Source organism: Erinaceus europaeus, chromosome 11 (assembly GCF_950295315.1).
Source record: "Erinaceus europaeus chromosome 11, mEriEur2.1, whole genome shotgun sequence".
NCBI lineage: Eukaryota > Metazoa > Chordata > Mammalia > Eulipotyphla > Erinaceidae > Erinaceus > Erinaceus europaeus.
The window spans coordinates 43,859,765-43,887,089 of NC_080172.1; the positions used below are offsets into that span (position 1 = coordinate 43,859,765).

Here is a 27,325-nt window from a genome sequence, read left to right on the forward strand (position 1 = left end):
GTTAAGAAAAAAATCTCACCAGATTTGAGGACCTGAGAGGTTGACATCGCAGGCTTGGTATTTCTGGCTATAATCCACAATAAGAATTCAGCAGCAGCATAATGTGGGATAGTAACACTAGTAGGATTGATTTAGTTGAGGTCAAGAGGTACTATGACAGTAAGGAATCAAAGAGAAGAAATATGGGCAGGAGAAATGAAAATCTTAAAGAGAATGCAAAGGGTTTCTTGTAGTCTTAGAAAGTTAAAAATAATCAGGTTAGTTGGGGGTTCGTAGAAATTACTTTTTTTCTATTTAATTTGATAAGACAGAAGTTGAGAGGAGAGAGGGAGATAGAGACAGACACATGCAGACTTGCTTCACCACTGTGAAGCAACCCCTCTGCTGGTGGAGAGTGGGGGTCTCAAACCCAAGTCCTTATGCATAGTAATGTGTATGCCACCACCTAGCCCCCAAACCTGGTTTCTAGTTGTGGTTCTCTTTAAGGTGAGAGGTCTCTTGGAACCCCAAATCCATGCAGACTTGTGGAGGTGGATACAGAAACATTCCCGAGGGGCCTAGGAGGTGGCTCAGTTTGGCATCCATGGGAGAGGGCCTGTGCCTTATCATGTAGGATGCCCTGGGTCTGATTCAGGTACCACACTGGCTGCAACAAGGGGACTCCATGGATAGTGGAATGGTCTTGGTGTCTCTTATTTATCTCCCTTACCCTCTTTTTTCTCAAAAAATATAGAACAAAAGTTGGGAAGGTTAGCCAAGGAAGTGGTACAGCACAGAGGACAGGACTTGCAAGCATGAGGTCCCAGGTTCAATCCTTGGCAACATATATACCAGAGATACTGGCATGCACTTGCTCTCTCTCTTCCTCTCTCATATAAATATATCTTTTAAAAAATATTTGGTTGTGAAGAGCCAGGCAGTGAGTGGTGTACCTGTTTAAGCACACATATTATAGTGTGTGCAAGGACCCAGGTTCAAGCCCCTGATACCCACCTGCAGGGGGAAAGCTTCACAAGTGGAGGAGCAGTACTATAGCTGTCTCTTTTATCCCCTATTTCTGGCTCTATCAGAAGGAAAATGCCCACTAGAAGCAGTGGAGTTATCTTGTAGGCACCAAGTCCCAGAAATAAGGTTCTTGGCAATAAATAAATAAATATAATATATATGTAAAGGTGCAACTCTGTATCTCAGCTGAAAATGATTTGTCTCCCGTGCACAGGATAGTTCCAATAAAGAATCATCTAGCCTAAATTGTCAGTAGTACTAGAGAGCTTGGGTTAACTGTACATTCTGCATACTGCATCCCAGAGTTACAATGATTTGGGGGTTGGAAGACTAAATTCATGCATTCATCAGTCCATCTACTCATCCATTTATCTACCAGGTATTCATTGATTCACCACCTATTAACCCTGTACCCAAGCGTACTTACTCTACTCATTCACCCGTCTATACAACCACTCATCTGTTTATCCACATATCCATCCACCTACCCATTCTTCCACTTATCTACACATATATACATGTGCACACACATATATATGCATACATACACATATATGGAGATGTATGTATGGATATCTATCTTCATACGTGTATGTGTGTCACCATCCGTCCATACCACTCTTCCACCCAACCATCCAGTCCATGTATCCATCCACCTTTGAGATCTCTGATGAGTGCCCGTAAGTGTGGTTAAGTGTTGGGATCCAGCTGTGAACGTACCTCTGAAGTATGACTTAGTTTCTATGCCTGTGGTCGATGGTAAGTGGCATAAAGAACATGCATGGGCTTGGTTAGGAGGCCAGGGTTGGCAGCAGGATAAGATAAAGACAGGTGTGTGTGTGTGTGTGGGGGGGCTGGGTAGCAGTGTACATGGTTAAGCACCCACATTACAGTGCATAAGGACCCAGGTTCAGGCCCCCAGACCCCACCTGCAGGGAGGAAGCTTGAGTGGTGAAGCAGGGCTGCAGGTATCTCTCCCTTTCTAGCCTCCCCACCCTCAATTTTTCTCTGTCCCTATCATCCAATAACAACAGTTTAAGAGAGAGACTTGTGAAGATGCCATTTGAACAGTGCCCTGGTGAAGAGGGAAGATATCTGAGATCTGAGGTGGGAACTTGCTTGGTGTCTTCAAGGCCTCACAGGCACCAAAATATTCAAGTTGTAAAATTCCCTGTAAGATGGTGCCTGTCAGAAGGTGGAGCAGATGTGCGTGGTAAAAGCCCTCTGATCTGATGGTACTGAGACTAAGGGGGGAAGGTGAGGGCCAGTCCAGACCCATCCCCAGTGCTTCATTCCACATCTAGACTCACTGCACACAGTGCAGAGCTAGGCCTGGTTTTGCAAGGAGTCTGTGCAAACCTGCACCCACCACCTTCTGGTGCCTGTGTAGGGACTTGGCTTCACGGGAGGGCAAATGTCTCCACCATGAGGCCCCGACTGTCTCTCAGACCTGACACATGAGCTGGCCTTAGACCTGTAGTCATTAGCAGGCTCTCTGCAAGTATTATGAGTACTGTATGGGCTGAGATTGCTGTACCCACTGCATTGGAGTAGGGGCTGCCAGGACTCTTCCCATCTGATCCCCATAAAGGACATAAAGGACACACTAGGGGCTGGGTGGTAGTGCACCTGGTTATGTGCACATTACCATGCACAAGCACCAGCGAGAGTCCTGCTCTCTACTGGCAGAGGGGATACTTCACTAGTAGTGAAGCAAGTCTGCAGATATCTTTTTCCTTCTCTATTTCCTCCTCCCCTCTCAATTCCTCTCTGTCCTATCAAATAAAATAGAAAGAACAAATAGCCAAAGGGAGCAGTGGATTTTTAGCACCAACGGGAATAGCTCTAGTGGGCAGTTTGAAATGTTCCTACTCATGACCACAGAATGTGAGCTCAGATATGCAGGGATGCAGAGGTCACATAGGCTCCTAAGCTGAATATGGGCCCCAGATCACATCAAATTGATGGGGTTTACAATCAACAATATTTACACACCTTTCCCGTATTTGGGAACTACTCTCTTCCCTGATCCAGCTTTCTGGTCCTTTTTCCAGCCATGACATCAACTCCCCAGACAATAACTTGGATCCACCTGCATATCAGATTTCAGGCTCAGGGGAAAGAAAAAAAAAATAGTACAGCCACAGGCCCTTTGGAATATAACTAAAATATAATAAAATGTGCCTACTAGCTATCTACAAAACAGACACCCCTCCCCCAAACTCTTTATCTGCACTATTCCAACCTCTAAGTTCATGATTAGTCAACAATTTGTTTTGGCTTTATATGCTAACTCTCTTTTCAGCCATTAGGTTCCAGATGCTAGCATGATGCTAACCAGACTTCCCTGGACAGACAACCCTACCAATGTGTCCTGGAGCTCTGATTCTCCAGAACTCCACCCCACTAGGGAAAGAGAGAGATAGGCTGGGAGTATGGATCGACCTGCCAACACCTATGTTCAGTAGGGAAGCAGTTACATCCCACAATGACCTTGGGTCCATACTCCCAGAGGGATAAAGAAAAGGAAAGCTATCAAGGGAGGGGATGGGATACAGAGTTCTGGTGGTGGGAATTGTGTAGAGTTGTACCCCTCTTATCCTATGGTTTTGTCAATGTTTCCTTTTTATAAATAAAATTAAAATAGTAACCCCCCCAAATAATTTTTATTAGTGACTTAATGATTGACAAGACTGTGGGATAAGAGGGGTACACTTCCATACAATTCCCACCACCAGAACTGTGTCCCCTCCCCTCCATTGGAAGGTTCCCCATTCATTATCCCTCTGGGAATATGGGCAAAAGATCTTTATGGGGTACAGAAGGTGGAAGGTCTGGCTTCTGTAATTGCTTCCCCGCTGAACATGGTAGTTGGCAGGTCGATCCATACCCCCAGTCCATTTCTCTTTCCCTAATGGAGTAAGGCTCTTGTCAGGGAAATTGTGAGGAGGCTCACAAAGCACCCTGCATTCCTAATAATATGGCCTATCTACATAATCATTGTTTTGCCTGAAAGATCCCTACCCATTCTATCCCTTTGATCTACTTTCTATCCTCAAGACCTTCCTGCCTGCAGGGTAATATTAATCCCACCAGTTAAAACCCTCGCAACAGTTGCTAAGGAAGTTCCTACCTTTTCAGCCTTTCTCCACCCCTTTCCTAGCCATTTCCATTTCTAACTTGCCACTTCCAGGTCTGTCTTTTAAGAAGCCATGGCTCTCTGAACAATAAAGATATTGTATTGCCATGCCACCACGAGTTCATGAGTCATCTCTCCCACATTGCTGAGTGAGTAGCAGCCCAGGCTGGCTCTGGTTGAGTTCTCTCCAGCCCAGAGAGTATGTGCCTGGGAAGAGGCACCCCCACACTAGTCTGGCAGTCTCTAGGGAGTTAGGTTCCCAGAACACATTGATTAAGTAATAAAAATAATTTTTAAAAGTGCACTGATCCTAGGTTTCAAGCAACAGAGGACTTGGGCTCATCAGCAGACTTTGAGGAGAGTCTGGGACTTCGGACAATTGTGTCCCATCATCTTGCTCCCTTTGGTTAGGGACAGTTGAGCACAAAAATCACAACTCTCAGGTCAGGGCAGTGGCACACCAAGTAGAGTACACGTTACTATATGAAGTGCCTGGCTTTAAGACCTTGGTTCCCAACTTGTAGGGAGGAAACTCCATGAACCAAGGAGCAACACTGCAGGTGTTTCTCCTTTTATCTCTCTCTCCTGCTTCCCTTCCTGTCAGTCTCTTCTTCTCTCTCTTTGCATAACCATTATGCTATCTAACCCCATTTCTTCTTCTCTCTGTGTATTAAAGAAAAAGCATAGGAAAAAAAATGACTGTAGTGGTATCATCTTGTAGGTACCAAGCCAAGCTCCATCTATATCCCTGGTGGCAAAAAAAAATAATCAAATCACAACTTTCCACAGGGCACTCTGCCCCTAGGATCCTCCTTTAGTGCCATTACCTAGAGCTGAATTGACTCCTGTAGTCTCTGGCCTGTGCCAGGATCTCTGCCCACCTGTCTCCAGCCTACACTCCTCCCTTCAACAGGGAGGGCTTATCCATGACATGAACCCATGTCTTTCTTCCTACAACTTGTGCAGCTCCCACAGATGAAGGAGCCTTGAACCCTGGGCCTGGCTGGTCTGAACTCCCAGCCTCTTGCCATGCTCTCCAGGAACCTCTGTGTGGTTTCACCTGTGAGATTCTATTACCTAATGCTGTGCAAGAAGGGACCACACCCTTTTCCTGTTTCTGGTCCATGAAAAGCCAGCCTTTCCTTGCCTCAACCCACTCAGCTTCTTGGGGAAAGTCCTCCTAAGACATGTCCCCCAGGACCCTGCCAGGTGGTACAGAATGAAAATAGGGGCCCACACCCTCCAGCTCCTGTACTTGTACTGAGCCACAAGCCCTCCAGGCAGTAGATGTACTCTGTGCCTTTGTTCCTGTTCTTCCTGAAGGTGAAGTCTTTATACCTCACCTCTGCGCATAAGTTTGATTCATCCACATAGACCAAAAACAGTTCTTCCTCCATGCAGCCCACCTTTGTTGGAATCACTGGTTCCTTTCCCTATACCTTCATGTCATGGCAATTAGCTAAGTAAGGGAGGTCTCATTATTTCTGCTCCATGTGTAGGTGAGCCCAGAATGGCCAAATCTATGGGAGAAATTAGGATAGCAAACTTCCCCTCTTACCCCTGGCTTGTCAGCCCCTGTACCTTCTTCCTAGGAGTTTTAAGAAAACAAAGATCATGGTTAGACAGGTGAGTGTCCCTTTCTTAAGAACTTTTGAGTCACATGCTGTTTAAGAAAAGCAAATGAGCCCTCAGCCCACCTCCTAGAAGCTCCCCTGGACTTACAGGTCTGTTCCTGAAAGATGGCAGGAGCAGCCACAGGGTCCAAACCATGAGGGCCCAACCTCACTAAGAACCACACCTATTTGATTTCTCCAGCTCAGAAAACCCACTTTGTACTTGAAAATCCTGTTAATGGTGATGAGTTCAGAGCCCCTGGCACACCCTGCTTTGTCCTCCCCACCATGCTAGGAGGGAGATGTCATCACTGGTCCCTCTGGCAGGCCTGGTCCAGGTCACACAAGGCCACATGGGCACCTTAGGAAGACTGGATCCACATACTGCCCAGATCTTTAGAAAAACTGTTGAACCCACACCCCTTCCAGGCGGCTTGACCCCTTCCTGCATCCTGGCTCTCAGCTCTACTCTGAGGAGTTAGAGGGAAGGAAGGCTTTTTTTTTTTTTTTTAAATGAATAGGCAGACTTACAGGAAAAGGTTTACTGGTTGATTTTGAGACATGTGCTTTTAAAAATGTCTCTATTACTATATTAACAAGAAAATACCAAGCATAGTTTTTGCTTCCAGTTTTGAACTTTCCAGCAAGAGTTGATAAAATCAATAGGGTATTAAAACAAAACCCAGGACAATTAAACTTTTCCAGGTATATGCCTGTGACCTTGAATTTGATGTCCAATTAGCTGAGGACAACATGACGGTCAAAGATGGATCTTTGCTGCTCTTGAAGCTTCCAGTGCTGCTGGGCATATTCAAACTTATTCAGCACATTGGCTCGGCTGCAAGAACGGGCCAGCACATCATGAGCACTTGCAAAAGGTTGGTGATCCTTGATCATAACAGAGCTTCCTTCTTTCCTCATATTTACATTCACAATGTAGACAGTATGCTTCTACATCACGGGATTTACAACATGAAGGCAATCATTGTCTTCATTCAAGGAAACTGTCTCCACTTCCTTCTCTGTCTTCCCCATAATCAGTTGGTGCTTGTCTAGGTTTATGATGCACTTCAGTGATCGGAGAGTCTGAAGACCAAGAGACAAACTTTTCTCATTGTCCTCAACCATAGCTGCTGGACAGTCTAGCCAGAGGGAGCCCAGTGTGATTACTAGGTGTTCAATTTGGCCCACTACTTTCAGACGCTGGGGCAGAGACAGTTTCTCACCTTCATGCCTGTGAGATCTGACTTGGTCCTTGAGCTGATGAGATGAGATTATGTTGACACCCTGTGTCAACCAAGACCTTCACATCCTTTCCAGCACACTGGCAAGAAACCAAAATCATATCATCCTCAGATTTCTGTCTTAGACTGACTGAGTTTGTTGGTCCTGGAGGCCCAAGAGGCACGGCTGTTTCGGAGCTTAGATTGGTTTTCATAAGACGTCTCTGCAGAATGTTATGAGGTTATGTGTCCTTGGACGACCCCAGCTTCTTGAGGCTGTCCAGCAGCAGCAGGTCAGTGAAGTCCTTGTGGATTAACTGCACAGCCTGCTTCATCCTGTGCTCCTGCCGCAGCGATGCCGCCTCCCACAGGTCGGTCTCCTTGTGGCTGCTCTTCGTGAGGAACCCTAAGTAAAACATAGCTGTGGCACTGACTGGGCAGCTTCACACGGCTCCCCACGGCCAGGTCACCCTCAGCATCGAGCGCCGGAAGGAAGTCATTACTTCCTTCCAAGACCCTGATCACCACCTGAAGCTTCATGAACAGTGAAGCAAGTTTCTCTTTCCCTCTCAAGAACCTAGGTTCAAGCTCCCAGTCCCCACCTGCAGGGGGTAAGCTTTGCAAGTGAAGCAGGGCTGCAGGTGTCTGTTTCCCCTTCACCTCAAATTTCTGGCTTTCTCTATCCAATAAAGATTAACAAAAATTAAAAATAAATAAACACGCCAGTAGAAGCAGTCCATTTGTTGTATAGGCACTGAGCCCACTGATAATCCTTGTGACAATGATAAGTCTGAAAGGTCTCATTTTTTATCTAATTTAATCTAATTATAGCTCATCAGAGGGCAGTAGTCTAACCCTTCTACCTTCACCCAAACTTTTTTTACTTTTTTTTTGTTATTCCCTTTTGTTGCCCTTGTTTTTTTATTGTTGTTGTTATTGATGTCATTGTTGTTGTTGGATAGGAGAAAAATGGAGAGAGGAGGGGAAGACAGAGGGGGAAAGACAGACACCTGCAGACCTGCTTCTCCGGTTGTGAAGCAACCCCCTGTAGGTGGGGAGCTGGGGGCCTGAACCAGGATCCTTACACCAGTCCTTGCACTTGGTGCCACCTGTGCTTAACCCACTGTGCTACCGCCCGACTCCCTCACCCAAACTTCTAAAAAAGGTGTAAACCAAGGCTGGAATCAGTAAGGCTATGAGGTCCCCAAGCAGGCTCGGTAAAATGGGTTGAGAGTCTTTCAGGCACTGTCATTGTCTGTCTTCTCTGAATGGCCCTTCTATCTGCTCATCCAGGTCTAGAACTCCACTGCAGTGCCTGTCTGGACAGTGCATCAAGGAACAGACTATACTGAGCAACTGTCTTCCAAATGCTAGAGCCTGATCAGAAAACGGAGTGTGGGTGGCCTGTATAGGCAGAGCTGGGCATAGCGGCAGCTTCTGCAGCCTAAGTCTCTGATATATCAAAAGCAAGTAACACGTGAGTTGGAAGAAGTTCCTGGCAAAGACTTCTGCTAGAGAAACTGCCTTCGGGTCAGGCAGTCATCACGGCCCAAAACGTGAGCATCTGGGAGGCCCCTAAAGATCCTGGAAAAGGACACTGTACCTATAGAAAACACCAAAGGCATGCTGGAGAAGCTGTGAAGGCACATGAATCCCCTGGGCCTTGTGTTCTAGTCATTGTCAAAGCTGGTTCCTAAGGGTCCACTCCTGCCAGGTTCTGCCTTTGAATAGGGACTCCAGGAACCCATTTGTTCCATAGCTTGAGTCCAACCAGACAGACAATAAGAGCTTTCCTGGGCAGGCTCCTATGTGTCCCCAAGGGCCACTAGGCCCTCTTTGAGATCCAGAGTAGATGAGACACTTAGTCTGGTCTTGGGGGGCTTGTTAGCCTGACCTCCCCCTCACCCCATAGGTGTGTGGACATCTATCCCTGTTCTGACACCAGTTAAATCCAGGAACAAATCTGGGTCCAAAAATAATCAAGGATCTGAAGTGTGGTCTGAGGGCACCCTATCACACTGTCCTGATCTTGACATGGGACAGAAATTATTTTCTAAGCCCCCAAACTGGTGAGGGGTCCCTACATGCCTGGGCAAGTTCCCATACAGACCTGTCATCCCAACTCTCCTTTATCCTGTTTGCACAGCTATGGTCCCAATTATCTTAAGGTCTTGCAACTCCGTGTCCACATGGGAGATCAGTGCTGAATTGCTTGCTATGCATCCTTAACCCAAGGACAGGCTGCCTTGACTTTAGTCAGGTGGTATCTAAGTAAAGTCCCTAGTCACCTGAACACCAAGGGCATTTATTAGCACAGCGGCCCCTCATCCAGCTATCCTGCTCAGCCCTGCAGAGAGGTTCTAGGCCTTACCCCAGGCTTTCCAGGGGGACTTTTCTGAGTTTACATTGCAAAGTCAGAGGCTGCTTAACCACCACACCCAAGCTGAGGGGTGACTCTCTGGGTACTAGGGTTCATCTGGGTAGAAAGAGGCAAGGATGGGGGTAGGCAGACAGAGCTGCTGGACATAGATCCTTCTTCACCCTCCAACCTAGCTAATGTCCAGTGTGGCAGGCCTCTGCCTCACAATAGGTGAGTGAGGGAAAGCAGTCTCCACCTGAGAACTTGCCTAGCTCTGAGGTCTTTTGTGCCACGAACATCTATTTAGGGATTCACATGCACTCTTGCTTGAACTTTGTATTTTATAAACTTTTTAAATGAGTTAATTATGAGAATCAGAGAATCATCCTGGCATATCTAAAACTAGGGATTAAACTTGGGACTTCATGCTTGAGAATCCTATGCTTTCTTATTTGCATCACCTCCCAGAGTGCTGTATTTCATAAAACTTATTGAAAACTTAGGTTTCAAGAGGAACATGGTCTAGGTAAAAGATCAGCAAAGATGGCACCTAGCCTCTAGCACAAGTACAAGACTTCCACAGCTCGTCTGCAGGCCCTTCACATTGTTTCCCCAACCACCTATGCTGTGGTGCTAGATTCTTACTGTTTGAAGACACAGAACGGTCTCTAATACTTGGGCTCTAGTTTATAAAGTTTCCTCAGGCCTGAAATCAGGTAATGCCCAGTGCATGCTCTTCCTCAAGCAGACCCTGCTGATTGGCTGGGAGTTTATCGATAAAAAGTATTGTGTTGACCTTGCTCTACCTCCTCCGACATCCAAAAGTTCATGGTCATAATCTAGAGAGAAAGATGAGCATGTATTTCCAAGGGGTAGACTTGAAGCTTCAGAAAAATTTGATACCTTTGAAATCACAGCCCAAATCCCATCCAGACTGTTCCCCCCTTGTGGTCACCTGCTGTAGGGCAGGTGCACTCTTGGGCTTCACATCCAGGAGGAAACTCCCACAGTTGAGGGTGGGGTGGGGGAATGCCCTAAGGTTTAGGGAGAAGCAGCTGAGACAAGGAGTAACCAGAGGCAGGTCATCACTGTACCAACGTGGCTCACTCTGCTAGTACAGAAAGAACTACATGCTCACACAGCTCGGAGGGAACCCACACAGTAAGGTTGTGAGCTACTGTAGGGAAAGTGCTACTGGCCCCTGGGTGGTCTGCTGAGTGGGAAGCCCATTGCAGACCCCATCTAAGGTCAGCAGGTGAAGTGTTTCCCAAGAGCACATTCATTTGCCAGAGAAGCCTTCTCACACAGCATAGAAGTGCTTTTTTGGGGGGAAGGAGTTTTGAGAAGCAAGCAGTGTATAATAGTAGCAAATACCTTTGCTTGCTTTCTGTCCCTTCCCCAATCTTGGGGCCATGAGAGGGCACCAGCCAACGACCCTCCTCCCTCCAGGAATGACACAATCCACTCCAACACCCAGTTCTTGTAGTGTAGCTTGGTTTTATTTATGTCCACAAATATTTCAAAAAAATTACAAAATACTCAAATGGAGAGAACACAGAAGTCACGATTTCTGGGTGTCTACTGTTTACACTGTGTTATCTCATGGCAAACTACTCATATATACATTTAGCTTCAAGATATATATATATATAAATGTAGCAAATCAGAATGTACACTCTGCTCTGCTGCTGCTGCAGTGAAAAGTGAAGCTCAACCTTGACAACATTGAACAAGATACAAAACATAGGAAAGCAAAACCAAAACTTCAGATGAAAGGGAGGAAAATCTAAAAGGAAACCAGGGGGTTAGTGTTAAGGTCGAGGGCCTCCTCAACAAACCAGGTGAGGGTTTCAGGCTGCGGGTTTTTAAATGGAAAAGTCTCAGTGCTTTACCTTGGGATGGGGGAGAAAACCAAAACAGAACAGGAAAACACCTTCAGACAGCTTTCAAGTACAAACTTCCAAGTACTTCACTCTTCTTTGGAAAAAAATGGATGCTAGCAAAAGGAGATAAATACAGTTTAACTGAAAGACTAGCAGAAAATAAGATCTGGGAGAGAAGGTTGGTGGCATCAGATAAGGAGGCAGAGGTCAGAGGTCATCATGATGAGGCCTTACTCAGAGCCCAAAGCCTACAGGAGAGCATACCACCATTCCCTCAAAAAATAAAGGCCTCCTGTCAAGGTGGCCATGAATTTGATAACAAAGGGTTCATATGAACTTGCCTCCCCTCTAAAGGAGTTAAAGTTAAGGCAGAAATGGAAAGAGAAAACAAAAGAGAAAAACAATTATTTTGACAGATAAAACAACCCTCTATCTGGAAATGGCTCAGATGCAGGTTTGGATCTGAAAACCTGAATCTGAGCTAATACCTGCTGGTTTCTGGGTCAAAAGTGCCAGTGTCTTCCTATGCCCAAGTCACTCAGTATGAGACACATTTAGATCTACAGACCCCAAAGTGTTCTCTCTTGTCATCTGACACAGTTTGGATGTGACCACTACACAGAAACAGTCACATCCTGACAGAAGGCTTGATCAAGATGTGCAGACAGCCCCAGAATTTCCCCACCCTCTGCTCTGGAGAAAGAGCATCATGTCTGCAACTTAGGAAATGCAGGAAAGCCTTTATTCCTACTTCCAGGATAGAGATGGGACCTTAAAGGGTTGCCTTGTCTCATATGGGTCGCCAGGCATGGTTCTGCTCTGGGGTGGGCAGACCACCACAGTGCCAACACCAGGGATTCCCTTGCTTTTACCTCACTTGAAAGCAGCCTAAGTCTGTAGCAGATGGCCTGGCCTCATCACAAGGTTCAAATGATGACACACATACAACAGGGCAGATTTCTAACAGACTCCTTTGGCAAGCATATGTGGTTAGGGAACCAATGAAACTGTCAGAAAGAAATGAATGAAAGAAAGAAAGGAAGAAAGAAAGGAAGGAAGGAAGGAAAGAAGAAAGGAAGGAAGGAGGGAGCAGAGAAATTAGAGAAAGACAAAATAAAATTAAAAAGGTAGTCCATCTAGAACGATCAAATGTATGTGCACAGAAATCTACAATCAGACACACAAAAACATGTGCTTTCTATCCTGCAGAGACAGAACATTTAATTCCTGCACTCTTGGTGCAAGATGAGAGGAATTCAATCTGATACATGTCTGTACCACTGGCAAAGCACAAGCAAAGAACAAACAGAAGCAAAAAATCAAAGCAACAAAACAAAGTTTGTAAAAAAGTCCCTGTAACCCCTGGATGCTCACTGCTGCATTCAAACCTAGTCCCAAGCTTTTGTCCATTTCTAATTTGTAACGACCACCTGTCCCCTTTAATTAAAGGGATAATTATATATAACTTTTTATTAAAAAATCAACTCTGTATTCTGTCAGTAGCTGGTAAGAATTCACAATTAAGTGACATGGCTGGAAAAAATAGTAGTTTGTGGAAGGAAAAAAAAAGGCTGCTCTAAAACCATTTATTTACAGACATGCTGTAGAACTTTCTCAAATTAAGAAGATTTCCTACAATGTATTAAAATAAAAGATCTTTTAAAAATTACAGCTCTTGGATTCCACACGCATATGCTGCCTAGCTGCAAACCCTGTGGGTTTTGGAACACACATAACTGAGTGTGTCTGCACGCACAGTGGACAGTATTAACTGGATTCTAGCACCTACAGAGAAATCAAAGAATGAAAAGAAAATGAAAGCCAAACCCCAAGATTGTAGGGAGTTTTCTGAATGTTCAGTCCAGTCCAGGACTAAGTTTCTGGGGGACTGTCATGCAGGGAGACCCAAACCAGTCTCAAGGAATCCTCTCTACAAACAAACACTATTATGGTGATACATTTTTAGTTGTGGGCTTTTTAAATATATAAAGAAATCTTTAGAAGATATTCTTTTTGCTTTTGCAGCTTCTATTGTATGTAAAAAGTCCTGTTTCCCCCCAATAACTGGGGTTTCCACAGCCAGCAATAAGAAATAAATAACTTATAACTGCTTGTCACCTTCTTTCTTCAGTCGACTGCAAAGAAAACAGAAAAGAATATTCAACACCAGACTAGGGAAGGGGGTTATCAGCAGGCTAGGGCAGGAGGATATCAGGCATGTAGCCTGTCACACAGCTGACTCTGACCCCCAACTCCTCCTCGATGAAGCCCTTAATCAGTGGGGACAGTACCACCTACAGAGGCTAGGTCTGTGGTTCACAGGTGGGAGGCCTGAAGTCCGGCTTTCACAGCAGGCCCTCCCTCTTGGGTCCCCCCCTTCCCGCTCCCCACTCTGCCTCACCTGTAATAATCCTCCTGACTGGGTAGGTGGCCACCGTGCATGTGGGGGTGTCCATGCAGCCACTGTTGCTCCATGGCCAGTCTCTGAAGCTCTGCAGACTGGGCATGCATGGCCTGCAGCTGATGTGCTGCTGACATCGGGGGTGGGATAGCCCCGGGCAGGTCTCGGGGGTAGGGGGTTCCTGCCAACACAAAGCAGTCTCTGCTACAGAGAAGCCATGGAAGAAGCCAAGAAAGGCCAGCAAGTAGGTCAGGAGACAGCCTCCAGAGGGGAGTGTTGAGTATCTTAACTTAATCATCAGGGAATGAGAACAGAGCCCTCAGAGAAAGAAGGCCGGAAAGACAGGCCACCCTACCATTCTGGGACAGGGATCCCTCCCTCCTAAGGCTCCAGGGTCAGCTTAGTGTTTCTTCTTCAGAGAGGCCTTCTCTGAGCCCTCAGTTCAAACTCAGTGCTTCTGTTTTTCTAGTCAGTCACTATCCTGGCTCTAACTGTACCTTTATACCTTTCATCAGCTCCGACGGCAGGGTTTGCCAGCCATCTTTCCAAAAGAATGCCCAACACTGCCACCAGACCACCAACCCAACTCACAGACTAGGGCTCCTCTTCTCCCATAATTCTTACCAAAAACAGGATGGCGAAGCATCTCATGCTCATGGGGGGGCTGTCCAAGCAGAGGATTGGGGAGAGTGCCAGGTGGGTAGGGGAATCGAGCCAGATGAGGACCAGCAGTCAGAGGGTCAACCAGTGGGTGAACTGGACCTGCTGAACCTGAAAAAGGGTCAGAAAAGTCCAGATGTAGTTGCAGGGCTCTGGGGCTTTCAATGTTTGCCCTCGACAGAAATCACAGGTGCCTTTTTCCTCAGCACAGCTGGTTCCTGGGCACCAAGGCCACTGCTAAATTTGACTTGAAGAGGTTTGCCAACCCCCATCCCTGGAACACACCTGTAGAGATCAAACAGTCCCATAAAGCAACAAAAAGCAACAAAGAAGTGAGAAACTGACAATTTCAGCATGTTCCTCTCCCCATCCACAGGCACACTCTACAGAGTGTGTGATGGATGAGCAGAGCCCCCGTGTCTTATTCCTGGGGTCAGACCAACCCTGCAGTATTACTCACTGGAACCCCAAGGTCACTCCAGGCCAACCCTAGGCAGTGCTTCTCCTCTGGCTGCTGCTGCCTGGAAGAAGACGGTCCTCCAGAGGACGGTCTCCCTAGCTCTTCTCAGTAAATGCTCTTTTACCTCCTTCTACTCTACACAGAAATCATGTTGCCCAAGGTCCTCCTAAATACTGCAACGTTGTCCCAGTTCCTTGCTGTTTTCTTGCCCATACTCACTCTTTCCTCTCACAATATGAGCCACACTGCTTGCCTACCTCCCAAATGTAAGTGCGCCTCAGCTGTCACCAACACCTATAAGGATACCTAACAAATATGTGTGGAAGAAATGAAACAACAGAAGAATGAATGAAGGGAGCAGGTAGTGGCACACCTGGTTAAGTGCACGTTACCATGTGCAAAGACCTGGGATCGAGCCCCTGCTCCCCACCTGTAGGGAGGAAGCTTCACAAGCCTCGAAGCAAGTCCTGCAGGTATCTCTCGCCCTAGTTCCTCCTCCTCTCTTAATTTGATAGGACAGAGAGAGCAGTTCTCTCCAGACTGGTCCAAATCATCCCCATGGTAGGCCTAGCTTCCTGTGTCCCAGGTATATACACATTTCCTAGCCAGGACCAGAACATATTATCCTCATTCCTGCAGCCAACTACAAAGGAAGTAGGCCAGGGCATCCAGCAATTTCTTTCCCATTTTCCTTTCAGGCCCATTTTCCTTCAGCTGATCATTAGCATACCTTCAGAAGTCCCAGTCCCCAGAGTGTACAGGATAGGATAGTGTTGTTGAGGTGGTCTGGTGTCGGGCTGCACCGCGGAGAAGAGAGCAGACGTCCAGAGCAAAGGGGTACACAGATCTTTATTATAGGATGGGGGGGGAGGTTTGGTTCAGACCACGTGGAGCCAGCCAGCAATGGCCGACCACGGGGAGAGCAGGGAGCGAGACCTCAGAGAGGGAGAGCCGAGAGCCCAGAGAGAGCGAGGGGAGGGGTGAGGGGGCTTTTTATTGGGCGACAACCAGGGGTGACGTGTAGGGCCAGGATTGGTTGAAAGGGGGCACTCTAGGATTTAGCGAGGCATAGAAAAACCTGGGGGTGGAGACTGCATCAGAATAAGTCCTCAGCAACAGGATAGTCCTAGCCAGGAAAGCCAGCCAAGAACTTGGCTGAAACCAGCAGAAACCTAATCCCCATTTCCCAGTGGAAAACCAAGGACTGGGTTAAATTTTTACTTGCTAACAGTTAGCCCTCCTTTGGTGCCTCCACCTGGCTCCAGAGGCCCTAAAGCCCTCTGCTTGCCCTACCCAGGCAATCACAGCAAAGGCTCAAGATCTGTCTCTTGAGGGCTGAGCAGAGACAAAGGCTGTGAGTAAGATTCCTAAATGGATGCTGAGTATTCTACAACTAGTCAGGAATTCAGGACTTGTGTGGAATAATTTCTGCCTTTGGGCAGTGGTTCACTTTCTCTCCCATTCATTCCAGAACCCACCCAGTGCCCAGTAGTAGGCTGACCCACCTTGGTGGAGGGGGTCCTGCTGGTGGAGGTGGAGGTGCGAGTGGATGTGGGAGTGCTGGTGATGGTGGGGAGTCACGTTGAACATCTGCAGGCGGGCCAGGGGGTCGCTGGTCAGTGAGGCCATGCGCTCAGCATGAATGCGCTCGGCTGCCAGTCTATCCGGGTAGCTCATCTCAGGCCGTAGCTGGGGGCCTGCTAGGGCCAGTCTCTCCCTCTCCAAAGGGTTCAGGCCCGGGTGGAAAGAAGCAAAAGGGTGGGGGCCGGCAGTGGGAGGGATGGTGAGGGCGCTATGCCGGGCGAAGTGCTCCATGGGGTTGGCGGCCGGGTGCAGGGGGTCTAGCTCCGGGGGCTTCACCTCAAAGCCTGGCTTCATCCTTTCCCGGAGCTCCCGCTCTCGGATCTCCCGCTCTCGGATCTCTCGCTCACGGAGCTCCCGCTCTCGAATGGTGGGATCAACATTGTAGAGGCCAGGCATGTGGTAAGTCAGCAGGGGGTCAGTGGGGTTGAGGGGCATGTAGAAAGGATGGTTACGGTTGGTCGGTGACATGACATGAGGTCGAGCATACTCGCTCAGAGTCCGAAGGGCAGGCGTGTCGGGCCCTATGTATGGAGGCACAGCAGCAATGGTGGTCGGTGGTGGCTCAAAGGATGGCCGCATGTGGCCAGGTCCACTGAGCTGGGGGTCGCTGAGACGCCCTTCATGTGCTGAGCTGGATGCCTTCTGCTGAAGGAAAGTAGAGTGTGAAGGTTTGGTACCCTGCTATATAGCTTGTACTGACCAGCAAATTTGATCCCTTTAATCAACACACTCTCAGACTCGGGTCTAATGCAAGGGTCTAGTGCATGCCCTCCTTTTTGACAATCCTATCTGATTTCTGCAACTGTCCTAGTGTTCCAGTTGTGTGGGTGTGTCAAAGGGAATGTATGGAGGTGTCTGAGTGTGTCTGGGAGTGGAAGGGTTCCCCACAATGGAGGGAGGCACTGGGTAGCCCAGCCTGCAAGTGTGTTACGGAAGAGGGAAACTAGGGGATTCCCTGTGGCCTGGCTAACTTCCTCGTTTTCTGAGAGTCTGTTAAATTATATGAGAAACAGGCCAAAAGGCTTGCATCTGAAGGACTGGTCTTTCCTGCATGTCATGTGAGTTAGCCTGGACCTGCTGGACCAAATGTAGCTGTAGGCCAGCATGTGGGTGGGGGGTATGGGGGTCCAGGGCTGCCCAACACTTACAGAAAAGCCTGGGACCAAACTCCTGACAGCTCTGGGCCTCTCAACAATGGGGAAATGAACCAGATAGGTGGCATTAAGGCCCCAAGGACTCACAGCCGCTCGCTCTGCCTCACGCTCGCGCTCCCGTTCCCGTTCTCGCTCCTTCTCCTTCTCCTTCTCCCGCTCCTCTCGGGCCTTCTGCTCAGCCTCACGTTTGGCCTTTTCAATGGCCTCCTCCCTCTTCTTGGCCAGTTTGGATCCCACCAGAGGCATGAAGTACAGGTCTGTGCGTGCACATGAGTTGTAACCCCGGTCCAGGTGCTTGTAGAACCTGAAAGAGGTCCTATTCCTCACTAGGAGCTCTGGCCAAAGTCTCAGCCAGTTCTCAGCTGCTCAGCCCATCTTTGCTTGGCCCATGCCCAATATGGGAGCAATACCTGGCTGACTGGCTGGCATGGCTAGGGGTGTCCACCACGGTAGGTTCAGGGGAAGGACTCCTAGGTGGAGGAGGGGGGCTCTCTGGCTCCTCAGTATCATCCAGAGCCTCTTCCTTGATCTGGACAGTGGGAAGCGGGCAGGTTGCTCCTCCAGAAATGCTGCTTCCCGAGGAAACAGTAGCAGAACAGGGTGGCTGGGCTGAGGGCCCAGGTCCAGCAGGTGGGGTGGATGTGGAGGGGCATGTTGGAGGGGTGATGGGAGGGGGGGCTCCAGGGACAAAAGGGTGCTGAGTGAATGGAGGCTGGGGAGGCACCTGGTGGAGGCCTGCTGGGGGGTGAGAAGGTGTAGTAGGGGGGAGGCTCTGGCTCTGGGTCAACACAGGGGGCTGGGCAGGAGAGGAGGGCAAAGGCTGGCTCTGAGGCATGAGCTGCAGGGGTGGAGGGTGGGCTGATGGGGGATGATGTGTGGACAGGGAGCTCAGGGGTTTCAAGGCAGGAGGAGGGGGAAGGTTAGCATTCATGGAAAAGGGTGAGGGCCCCGAGAGATGAGGAGGGTGCTTGTGAGTCTGTGGTGCTGGCAACTGGGGGATGGGTGTGGTGGGTGGGGGCTTGATGTGTGGCATAGCCAAGGGTGCAGGTGGCAAGGGCTGCTCCCGTGGAGGCTGCTGGGGCTGCAGTGCAGACTGCGAGGCTGGTGGTTGCAGGGAAGAGTGAGGGTGAGCAGTGGCCTGAGAGGCCTGGGGAGGGAGTCCAAAGGGCTGTGGGGGGCCTGGGTGCTGTAGTAGGGGTCCAGCCTGCAGGCTATGGGGACCAGGTGGGCCCTGATTGTGCAGGGGTGGCTGGGCATGAGGTGGGGCTGGGGTTTGGTTAGCTGGCCCCGTCAGAGGCTGAAGGGGAGGGTGTGGGGAAGGCAACTGCTGTGTGTGTAGGGTGGGTGCTTGCTGAATGTGGGTGTGGGGAGCAGGAGCTGTTGGAGCCTGTGGCTGATTGGGGGGCTGGGAGCCTGAGGGGGAGCCTTGTGGTGGAACAACAGAAGCAGAAGGTGGGGGTCCTGGTGTGGGAAGTTGGGGTGTACTCTGTGGGCCCATGGGGGTAGCTGGGGGAGCCCCACTGGGAGCCTGTAAGGCTGAGGGCGGGGCCTGTAGCATCTGCTGCTGAGCTGAGGAGTCTGAGTCACTCTCGTTGTCCTGGGGACTGGGGATGCTGGGAGATGTACTGCGATTGTCCTGGTCGATGTCTTTGGGGTCACTGCTGCCCTCATCATTGACACTGCGGCTGTCGGAACTCTCTCCTTCGCCTTCAGAGGGTGAGTTAGGCCGGCTGATCTCCTAAAGCCAGAGATGGAAAGAATGGAAGCTCCAAAAGGGCAGGCTCTCTGGCTATGCTGCCAGAAGCCAGAACATGATAAAAGTTTGTGCAGGGAAGACAGCAACCTTGACTCCTGGCACTAAAACCACCTCCTGGGGAGAATCTGGACTGGAGCTGTCTCAAAAGGCATTATTATCAGATTTGGCCAACTGTGCAGCAAATCTCACCTGGGTTTTTGTCTTCTTGGAGCTGGTCCTGTCGGCCTCCTCAGTGTCAGAGGTGACCTTCTCCCGCTGGCGCTTGGTGCTCTTCAGAGGGGAAGAGGCCTCCTCCTTCACCTTCTGCAGAAAAAAACCACAAGCTATGCATCAGGTAAACGGTATCCTGTCAACCTCAGGGGGAAAAGGTTGATTGTTGACAACCTGACTCCTGCATTTTGAGCTTCATCCATCAGAAGCAAGAGAGCTCTGAGAGGAACCAGTTAAGGCCAGGAAATATCTGAAGACAGGAATAACTCGGCGATGTGGGAAGAGAATCTTTCTTATATATATATAATATATATAATATATATTTTTTCCCTTTTGTTGCCCTTGTTGTTTAACATTGTTGTGGTTATTGATGTCGTTGTTGTTGGATAGGACAGAGAGAAAGGGAGAGAGGAGGGGAAGACAGAGAGGAGGAGAGAAAGTCACCTGCAGACCTGCTTCACCGCTTGTGAAGTAACTCCCCTGCAGGTGGGGAGCCGGTGGCTCAAACCGGGATTCTTAAGTCAGCCCTTGCACTTCGCGCCACGTGCACACTGCACTACTGCCGATTCCTGGAAGAGAATCTTTCTAATCACCCCATTGCTCCAAGCCCCAAATTCCAGTTCCCGGTCTGCAGCCCTCAGCTAAGGTCATGCTGTCCCATACGAATAAACTGCTGTCCAACACCTAACCTGGTACCTTACCTTGGTCGATTTCTTCACGGTCTCTGCTTTACTGTCATTGCTGGAAGTGCTGGCAGCGCTAGGGGAGTTCCGGCCACTGGTGCGGATATCTTCATTGATGGGTGATGCACGACCATCAGGGCTGGCTGGCTGCTTCTTTCGACCACTACGCAGTGTAGACATCTACCCACCCAAACCAGAGGTTGGTGAGACTGGATGCAGTCCCCATGTGGGCCACCTGAGGGGTGTGTGTGTGTTTCTGTCTCGAGTAGATTCCCATCCACCTGACTTGCGATAAATTTTAGCCCCCAGCAAGCAACTGTCACCCTCTTCCAACTCAACCCAAACTCTTGTTTCATCCGACAGGATGAGAATGTGACTCAGAGAAAAGTAGTCAGATGATGAAGTCGCACTCCTAAAACTACTGTGTTTCTGCAAAGCGGGGGGGGGTAGGAGGAGGACGGACACACACGACACACTGATTCTGCTGGCACATCTATCTGCTTCCCTTTGAGCAACCAGAACTGTATCTCTGCCTAAACATACAGCCCCCAGCACCCTGGAAACCTAAAGCAGGGTCAGGAGGACCCAGGCTCAGGCAGCCAAGTTGCAGACTCACCGAGCCTCGACTCCGCCGAGTCCTCATGCTATGCTTCCCACTGAGCCCATCATCTTCCTCTTTGACAGGTTTGAACATAAATGGTGGGGGATCCACAGGCTTCTCGATGGGAGGAAGTTCACCGTACTTCTTGAAGTGGATACGGCAGTCTGTGCACAGCAGGATGTTCTCCCGGCCCCCGTGGTGCCAGTCTTTGGAGGCTGTGAGGGAAAAGGGTAGAGGTGCCACCTTGAAAATCAATGCCTTGGGAGCCATGTGCTGTGAGAACCCACTGGGGTGGGCCAGGGGTTCAACACTTAGATAACCTGGGGAAGTGCAGTCCTATTCTCTCTCTACAGGAGGGAAAATTTCAGAAACCTCTTCTTCAACTCATACTGGAGATACCCAGGAAACACAGGGTCACCCCACTGGAAATTTGGCCAGGTCTGTGCTACTCACTGGCCATTACTCCCCACTCCTGAAACAGAAGAGTGAAATGAGGATTTTCAACATTCTCCTATAACCCTGAAATACAATGCAAGCATCATGTCAATGCTGGCCCTGGCAGGCCTCAAATTCTGTTCACAATCTGTTCTGGAAATGCCTGAGCATGATCTTTACCTCCAACTACCCCGCCCCCCACCAAGTGGGCAAAGATCTTAAGATCACTTACTAGTGGTGAAGCAGTGGCGGCAGGCGTACCCCTTCAGCTCTTGCTCACTGTCCTCACTGTCAAAGTCATCCTCGCTGGCAGAACTCAGATCCACTAGATGTAGGTGGGCAACCAGGGGTGGGAGTTGGGGATGGAGGAGACAGGAAACCATCAAGCTAGGCCAAGACTAGGGCCACATGTGACCTCCAAGCCTGCCCTAGGCTCTGAGCCACAAGAGTGACAGGGCAGGCTGAGGTGCAACATTAATCATAAAGACCACCCTGAACTCTTCAGGACTTGTATGTGAGGAGCACCCTGCCATGTCTGGGGCTAATGTAACACCTGAATCCTGAGATGGCTAGCCATGATCACCACAACTAGTCAATTCTGGGAAGAAGTGCATCCATGGTGCCCTTCATGGGATATCTAGTTATCGACTTCTATTTTTATTAAAATCTCAATGTTGAATTTAGTAAATGCATGAATGTGTGTAAAGTCCTCCCTACTGAATTCCCATGTTAGTGGACTAGGCTCAGGTTAGGCTTCATGTGCACAGAACACAACTCCTGGGTTGTCCTTCCAGCCCACGGATGACAGGGACATATGGCTAGATTTGCAGAGTCCCCCCACTTACAGAATTCACTGGAGGGAGGTCTGGAGGGGGTGTTGACAGGTGTGGATGCGGTGCGAGTCTTAATCCTTCTGAACACGGCTTGCCTGCGGTGCCTGCGATGGGCTCTGGAGCTGGCTGCTTCAGGGGTTTTCTTCCAATAGTAATAGAAGGTAATTAGTTCTCCCTGCAAGAAAAAAGAGCCAGCTCTGAAGGAAGTGCCTGCTGTGGAACAAAGTGCCAGAGGGGTGTGGTTTTGCCAGGATTTTATTACACTCTCCCCTGCTCAGAATTGAGTTCATAAGTCACACAGATGATGACTGGGTACAATGAACAATTAGCCCCTGCTGGAGCTGTGTGTGTGTGTGTGTGTGTGTGTGTGTGTGTGTGCGTGTGTGTGTCTGTGAGAGAGAGAGAGAAAGAGAGAGAGAGAGGGAGAGGGAGTGTGTGTGTGTGTGTGTGTGTGTGTGTGGTGGTGGTGGTGGTGAAACAGACCTTGTTACTAGCACCTACTTGCTGAGCTAGGGAGTGGAGCTATCTCTGCAACCCAGAAAGCAGATGAAGAACACTGGTTCAATAAGGATTTTCTGGGTACCTATGACATACCACACACCACTGCTATTGTAAATATGCGAGGCATCAAAAAACAATCAACAGAAAGGAAAACTCCCTGCCCTGTGTTGTGTGTCTATGTGTGACCAGAGAGATTATTTTCTTCACAACACTCCAATGACAGGGAAATGTCTGGTCAAATGAGACATTTGAGCTGATGAGGATAGGGGCACAGTAGAGGATCTGGAAGAACAGACATCAAACCTAGGAGTACTGCTCCCAAGCCTCAGTTCAAGGTGGATATCCAGAAAGGAACAGCGACCATGTCCTAAAGGTGATAACTGGGGCTCAACAAAGAAAGACTATGAGATGGCACACAAAATGCTCTATGTCATAAGGTCAGTCTATAAGGCAAAGGAAACTATTCTATTTATGGCCCAGCAGAAAGAAGCAAGGCATCTTTTTAGTCCTACAGTAAGAGGACACCAGTCCAATTACCCACCCTCAAAAAGGGGGGTATATCTTTAGCACCCCCTGCCTCCTCCATACCAGGATAAACAGGCACAGAATCCACACAAATGGACAAGCAATTATGTCCAGCTAACCCTGGCTAATGAATCATCAACCTTTTAAATATTCAAAGATAAAATATCTTTACATGGAATTAAATTTTAAAATAATCTAGAGTAGTAAGACTCTAGATCAAACTGATTTTCTCTACTACATCAATTAACCTATTAATTGACTACCATATCCTGGGGAAGTCATGTGGGTAAAGGGTGGGGAGGTGGGGAGGGGAACCTGTATCCCAAGATGGCAGCCCCTTGGTCAGATGAGATACAATGCCTCCCCAAACCTGTCAGATAACTGGAAATCCAGTAAAGAGAAGGAAAGATTTTGTTGTTATTCAACGACTTGAGCTCTAACCAGAAAGACTGGCACTGGGGAAACTAAAATAAATAAAACAGTAGATTCCACATGTGAGTGGCACAGTACCTCAACCAGATATTTCATCAAAAATGCACCCCCCTACCCCCCGTGCAGCCTACAATGTTCCCAGCTGTGATCATGGACTGCGAGCTAAGACTGACTCAGAAGTTACACAGGCTCCTGTGCAAAATATGAATATATATGGGCCCTTGGTCAGATCAATGGGGTCAACAGTTAATTGTATATATATATATACTTTCTTCAAGTTTTAGAGCTGCTTTCTAGCCTTATTCTCAATATTTTTTTAAAGTCACCTGCATATTAGCTATCAAGGTCAAGCAAAAATTACTGAAGTCATGGGCCCCTAGGAACATACCTAAAATAGACTTCCTAGCTTCTTTCTACCAAGATTCCTATCCCTGTTTGCTTTATTCCTACTTTCAGGTTCTGGGTGGAGGTAGACAGCATAATGATTATGCAAAAAGACTCTCATGCCTGAGGCTCCAAAGTCCCAGGTTCAATGCCCCGCACCATTAGCCAGAGGTCTGGTGTAAAAAAAAAAAGTTTCCTACTTTTGGGTTCCTGCTTATTAAACATTTTGTCCACATTATCTTACAGCCTTTCAGCCAACAAGTTGCAGATGCTACTATGATTACATCCTGACAACTTCATCAATGTGCCCTGCAACCACACCTCTTATTTATTATTATTATTATCTCTTTATTGGCTAGAGAGCCAGAAATTGAGAGGGAAGGAGGGCAGAGAGGGAGAGAGACACCTATACAACTGCTTTACCACTCGTGAAGCTTTCCTCCTAGAAAGCGGGGACTGGGTGACCAAACCTGGGACCTTGCACATTGTAATGTGTGTGCTCAACCAGGTGCATCACCACCCAGCCCCAAGGAACCACACCTCTCCAGAGGTCTATCCCACTAGGGAAAGATTGAAATAGGATGGGGGTATGGATCAACCTGCTAATGTCCATGTCCAGTAGAGAAGCAATTACAGACGCCAGAACTCCTACTACTTTCTGCACTCTATATACCCCCCCAGAGAGGGGGGAAAATGTTAGGGGAAGATAATTCTGAACTCCCAATTCCATCAGGATGCAAACAAACAGGAGAAAAGGGAAGAACATTCAGAAGTAGTAGTAGGTATAGGTATGACTTAGAAAGGAAGAGAAGGCAGAACCATAGGAAAGAAGTGGGAAAATTATATAAACATAGATAGTTATAGAAATAATATTTAACCCATGTGTGTGACCTTGGGAGAACCACTACAGTTTCTAACAGAGGGGATGGGGACACAGAACTCTTTTGGTGAGAAAGGTATGGAATTAAACCCATTATCTCACTTTATAAATCAATAGTAAAATAAAACTTAAAAAAAAAAAAACAAATAATAGTGTTCTAGTCACTGACCATGTGACAAGTAAGCTGGTGGCAAACTAGGCTGATTTTAGATGGGGAAATAAATGGTCTACAAAGTAAATAATTCCCACTTGCTGAGTACTCAGCACTTGGAACTAGATCTTGTCTATGCTTTGTCTAAGTATCACAACCACAGCTGTCATCAGACTCTTACAAGAGAGTTGTAGTTCAAGAGAAGCTTGTGACTGGCTCCCATTAGTCAACAGCATGTGTCTCCTAGAGCTGTGGATGTGTTTCAGTCTTATCAGGTACCAGTGAAGAAGGAGCTCGTGACTGCTAGTAAAGCACAGCCCAGGCCAATGAGGCCAGGAGGAACACTGTGTGCACAGCCTCCACAAGCCCATTTTTATTTTCATAATTGAACAAAAGGAGGAAATGTAGGAGCTGCCCAAGATCTCTCACTTCTCTACCTCACGGTATTCTAGAAATACTAACCATAATTGTCTGGATCTTAGTCTTCTAGCTCCTGCCCCTTTACTTTCCACTTTCTAGACTTGCAAAGTCATTAATCTTTATTCATCCTCTGCTATTGGCTGGCAAATCTACCAGGGGATTAAAAGATTTGTGCTGACAAAAAGCTGACATGGTCTTGGTTTTCCTATGAGAAAATATAGAAAAGAAGGCAGCCCATTATCACAGTGGCATGCTTTCTCAATGTACAAGGTCTTTTGGAAAAGAAAGAAAAAAAAAAAAAAATCACAGTCCAATCCCCAAGCTGGGAATGAGAAAACACAAACTGGTTTCTCCCACCCCCTCCTTTAAATAAAATCCTCTTTTTTTTTTTTTTTAAATGATGAAAGCCCAGGAAGTAACAGGAAGTATGAACTATAGGAGACAGAAGGAAACAAATGTGGGAGTGAAACTCAATATAAAGGCCAAACCTTAGTCTTACTGGAGGTCTGTTCAGAAGCAGCACTTCCTGACATTTCTACATAGCATTAATCTGTGGCTCTTTGTTGCCTCACATAGTTGTAAGTGATTGTTCTCAAATATATCTTGGGGGGCTGGGTGGTAGTGCACATGGCATGAAGTGCAAGGACCAGCATAAGGAACCTGGTTCAAGCCCCTGGCTCTTGCTTTCCACCTGCAAGGGGGCGGGAGTTGCTTCACAAGCACTGAAGCAGGTCTGCAGGTGTCTATCTTTTTTTTTTTTTAAAAAAAAAAACTTATTTATTTCTTCCCTTTTGTTGCCCTTGTTGTTTTATTGTTGTAATTATTGTTGTTGTTGTTATTGATGTTGTCGTTGTGGATAGGACAGAGAGAAATGGAGAGAGGAAAGAAAGACAGACATCTGCGGACGTGCTTCACCATTTGTGAAGCGACTCCCCTGTAAGTGGGGAGCTGCGGGCTCCAACTGGGATCCTTACACCTGGGTCCTTGTGCTTTGCGCCACCTGTACTTAACCCACTGCACTACCGCCCAACTCCCAGGTGTCTAACTTTCTCTCCCCCTCCTCTCTGTCCTATCCAACAACAACAATAATAATAACTACAACAACGATAAATAACAAGGACAACAAACTGGGAGGGGGGACTCTAGGAGCAATGGATTCGTAATGCAGGCACTGAGCCCCAGCAATAACCCTGGAGGGAGAGGAAAAGTATGTTTTGAAAGTCTCAAATAACTTTAAAAGTTGGTACAACTTGCAGATTTAAAAAGGAGAAGCCAGAGTTCAGCAAGGCTAGGAAACTGGCCTAGTGTTAGACACGGTGGGGGGGGGGGGGGGAATCAGGAAAAGTCCAGGTTCATAACTTTAAACCCCTACACAGTTTTTGAAAATATCAGGAGAGTCTCCTAAACAGCCTAACATTGAAGTAAATATTGTGTCAAGCCCCTGGCCCCCAGACCTGCAGGGGGAAAGCTTCACAAGTGGTGAAACAGGGCTGCAAGATGTCTCTCTCTCTCTCTCTCTCTCTCTCTACCTCCCCCCTCAAATTCTCTCTGTCTCTATCCAATAAAAAATAAATAAATTTAACTAAAAAATAAAAAAAGAAATATCATGAAATAAACTTTTGTCAACATTTAACAATAAGATGAAAGAATATAAAAGCTAAAATTCAGGAAGATGGGGAATGACTATAATTCTCATACACTGTTAATAGAAATGTAAAATAGTCAGGGGGCCAATCAGTAGTGCACCCAGTTAAGCACACAGAACACAAAGTTCAAGAACCCAGGTTCAAACTCCTGTACCCCACCTGCAGGGGGAAAGTTTCATAAGTGGCAAAGCAGGTTTACAGTTGTCTATCTTTCTCTCTCCGTCTCTATCTCCCCCATCTCTCTCAATTCCTCTGTCCGATCTAATAAAATAGAAAAAAAAAAAATGGTTGCAAAGAGCAGTGGATTCCTAGTGTCACCAACAGAGCCCCAGTGATAACCCTGGAGGCAAAGAAGAAGAAGAAAAAAAAAAAATCACTGTATGACCC

At 47.7% G+C, this 27,325-nt stretch overlaps 1 protein-coding gene and 1 pseudogene across 8 annotated transcripts in view; both read right to left on the bottom strand.

Moving 5' to 3' along the window:
* Positions 1 to 6,596: 6,596 nt before the first annotated feature.
* On the bottom strand, positions 6,597 to 7,608 carry LOC103124042 (nuclear receptor-interacting protein 3-like; annotated as a pseudogene).
* A 3,208-nt stretch (positions 7,609 to 10,816) lies between these two features.
* Positions 10,817 to 27,325, bottom strand: part of RERE (arginine-glutamic acid dipeptide repeats) — a 523,083-nt gene continuing 506,574 nt past the window's right edge. For 6 of the 8 annotated variants that reach the window (XM_060201410.1, XM_060201416.1, XM_060201414.1 and 3 more), the window contains 11 exons: positions 22,012 to 22,174; positions 21,399 to 21,491; positions 20,747 to 20,946; positions 20,149 to 20,310; positions 19,427 to 19,540; positions 17,892 to 19,219; positions 17,569 to 17,785; positions 16,249 to 16,972; positions 14,248 to 14,394; positions 13,624 to 13,804; positions 10,817 to 13,357 (listed from right to left, as the gene is read on the bottom strand). In XM_060201410.1, the coding sequence (XP_060057393.1) occupies positions 13,324 to 13,357; positions 13,624 to 13,804; positions 14,248 to 14,394; positions 16,249 to 16,972; positions 17,569 to 17,785; positions 17,892 to 19,219; positions 19,427 to 19,540; positions 20,149 to 20,310; positions 20,747 to 20,946; positions 21,399 to 21,491; positions 22,012 to 22,174 (3,363 nt within the window). In that variant the 3' untranslated portion in view covers positions 10,817 to 13,323. The remainder of the gene's footprint in view (positions 13,358 to 13,623; positions 13,805 to 14,247; positions 14,395 to 16,248; positions 16,973 to 17,568; positions 17,786 to 17,891; positions 19,220 to 19,426; positions 19,541 to 20,148; positions 20,311 to 20,746; positions 20,947 to 21,398; positions 21,492 to 22,011; positions 22,175 to 27,325) is intronic. The other 2 variants (XM_060201413.1, XM_060201415.1) reach the window with 1 other exon arrangement.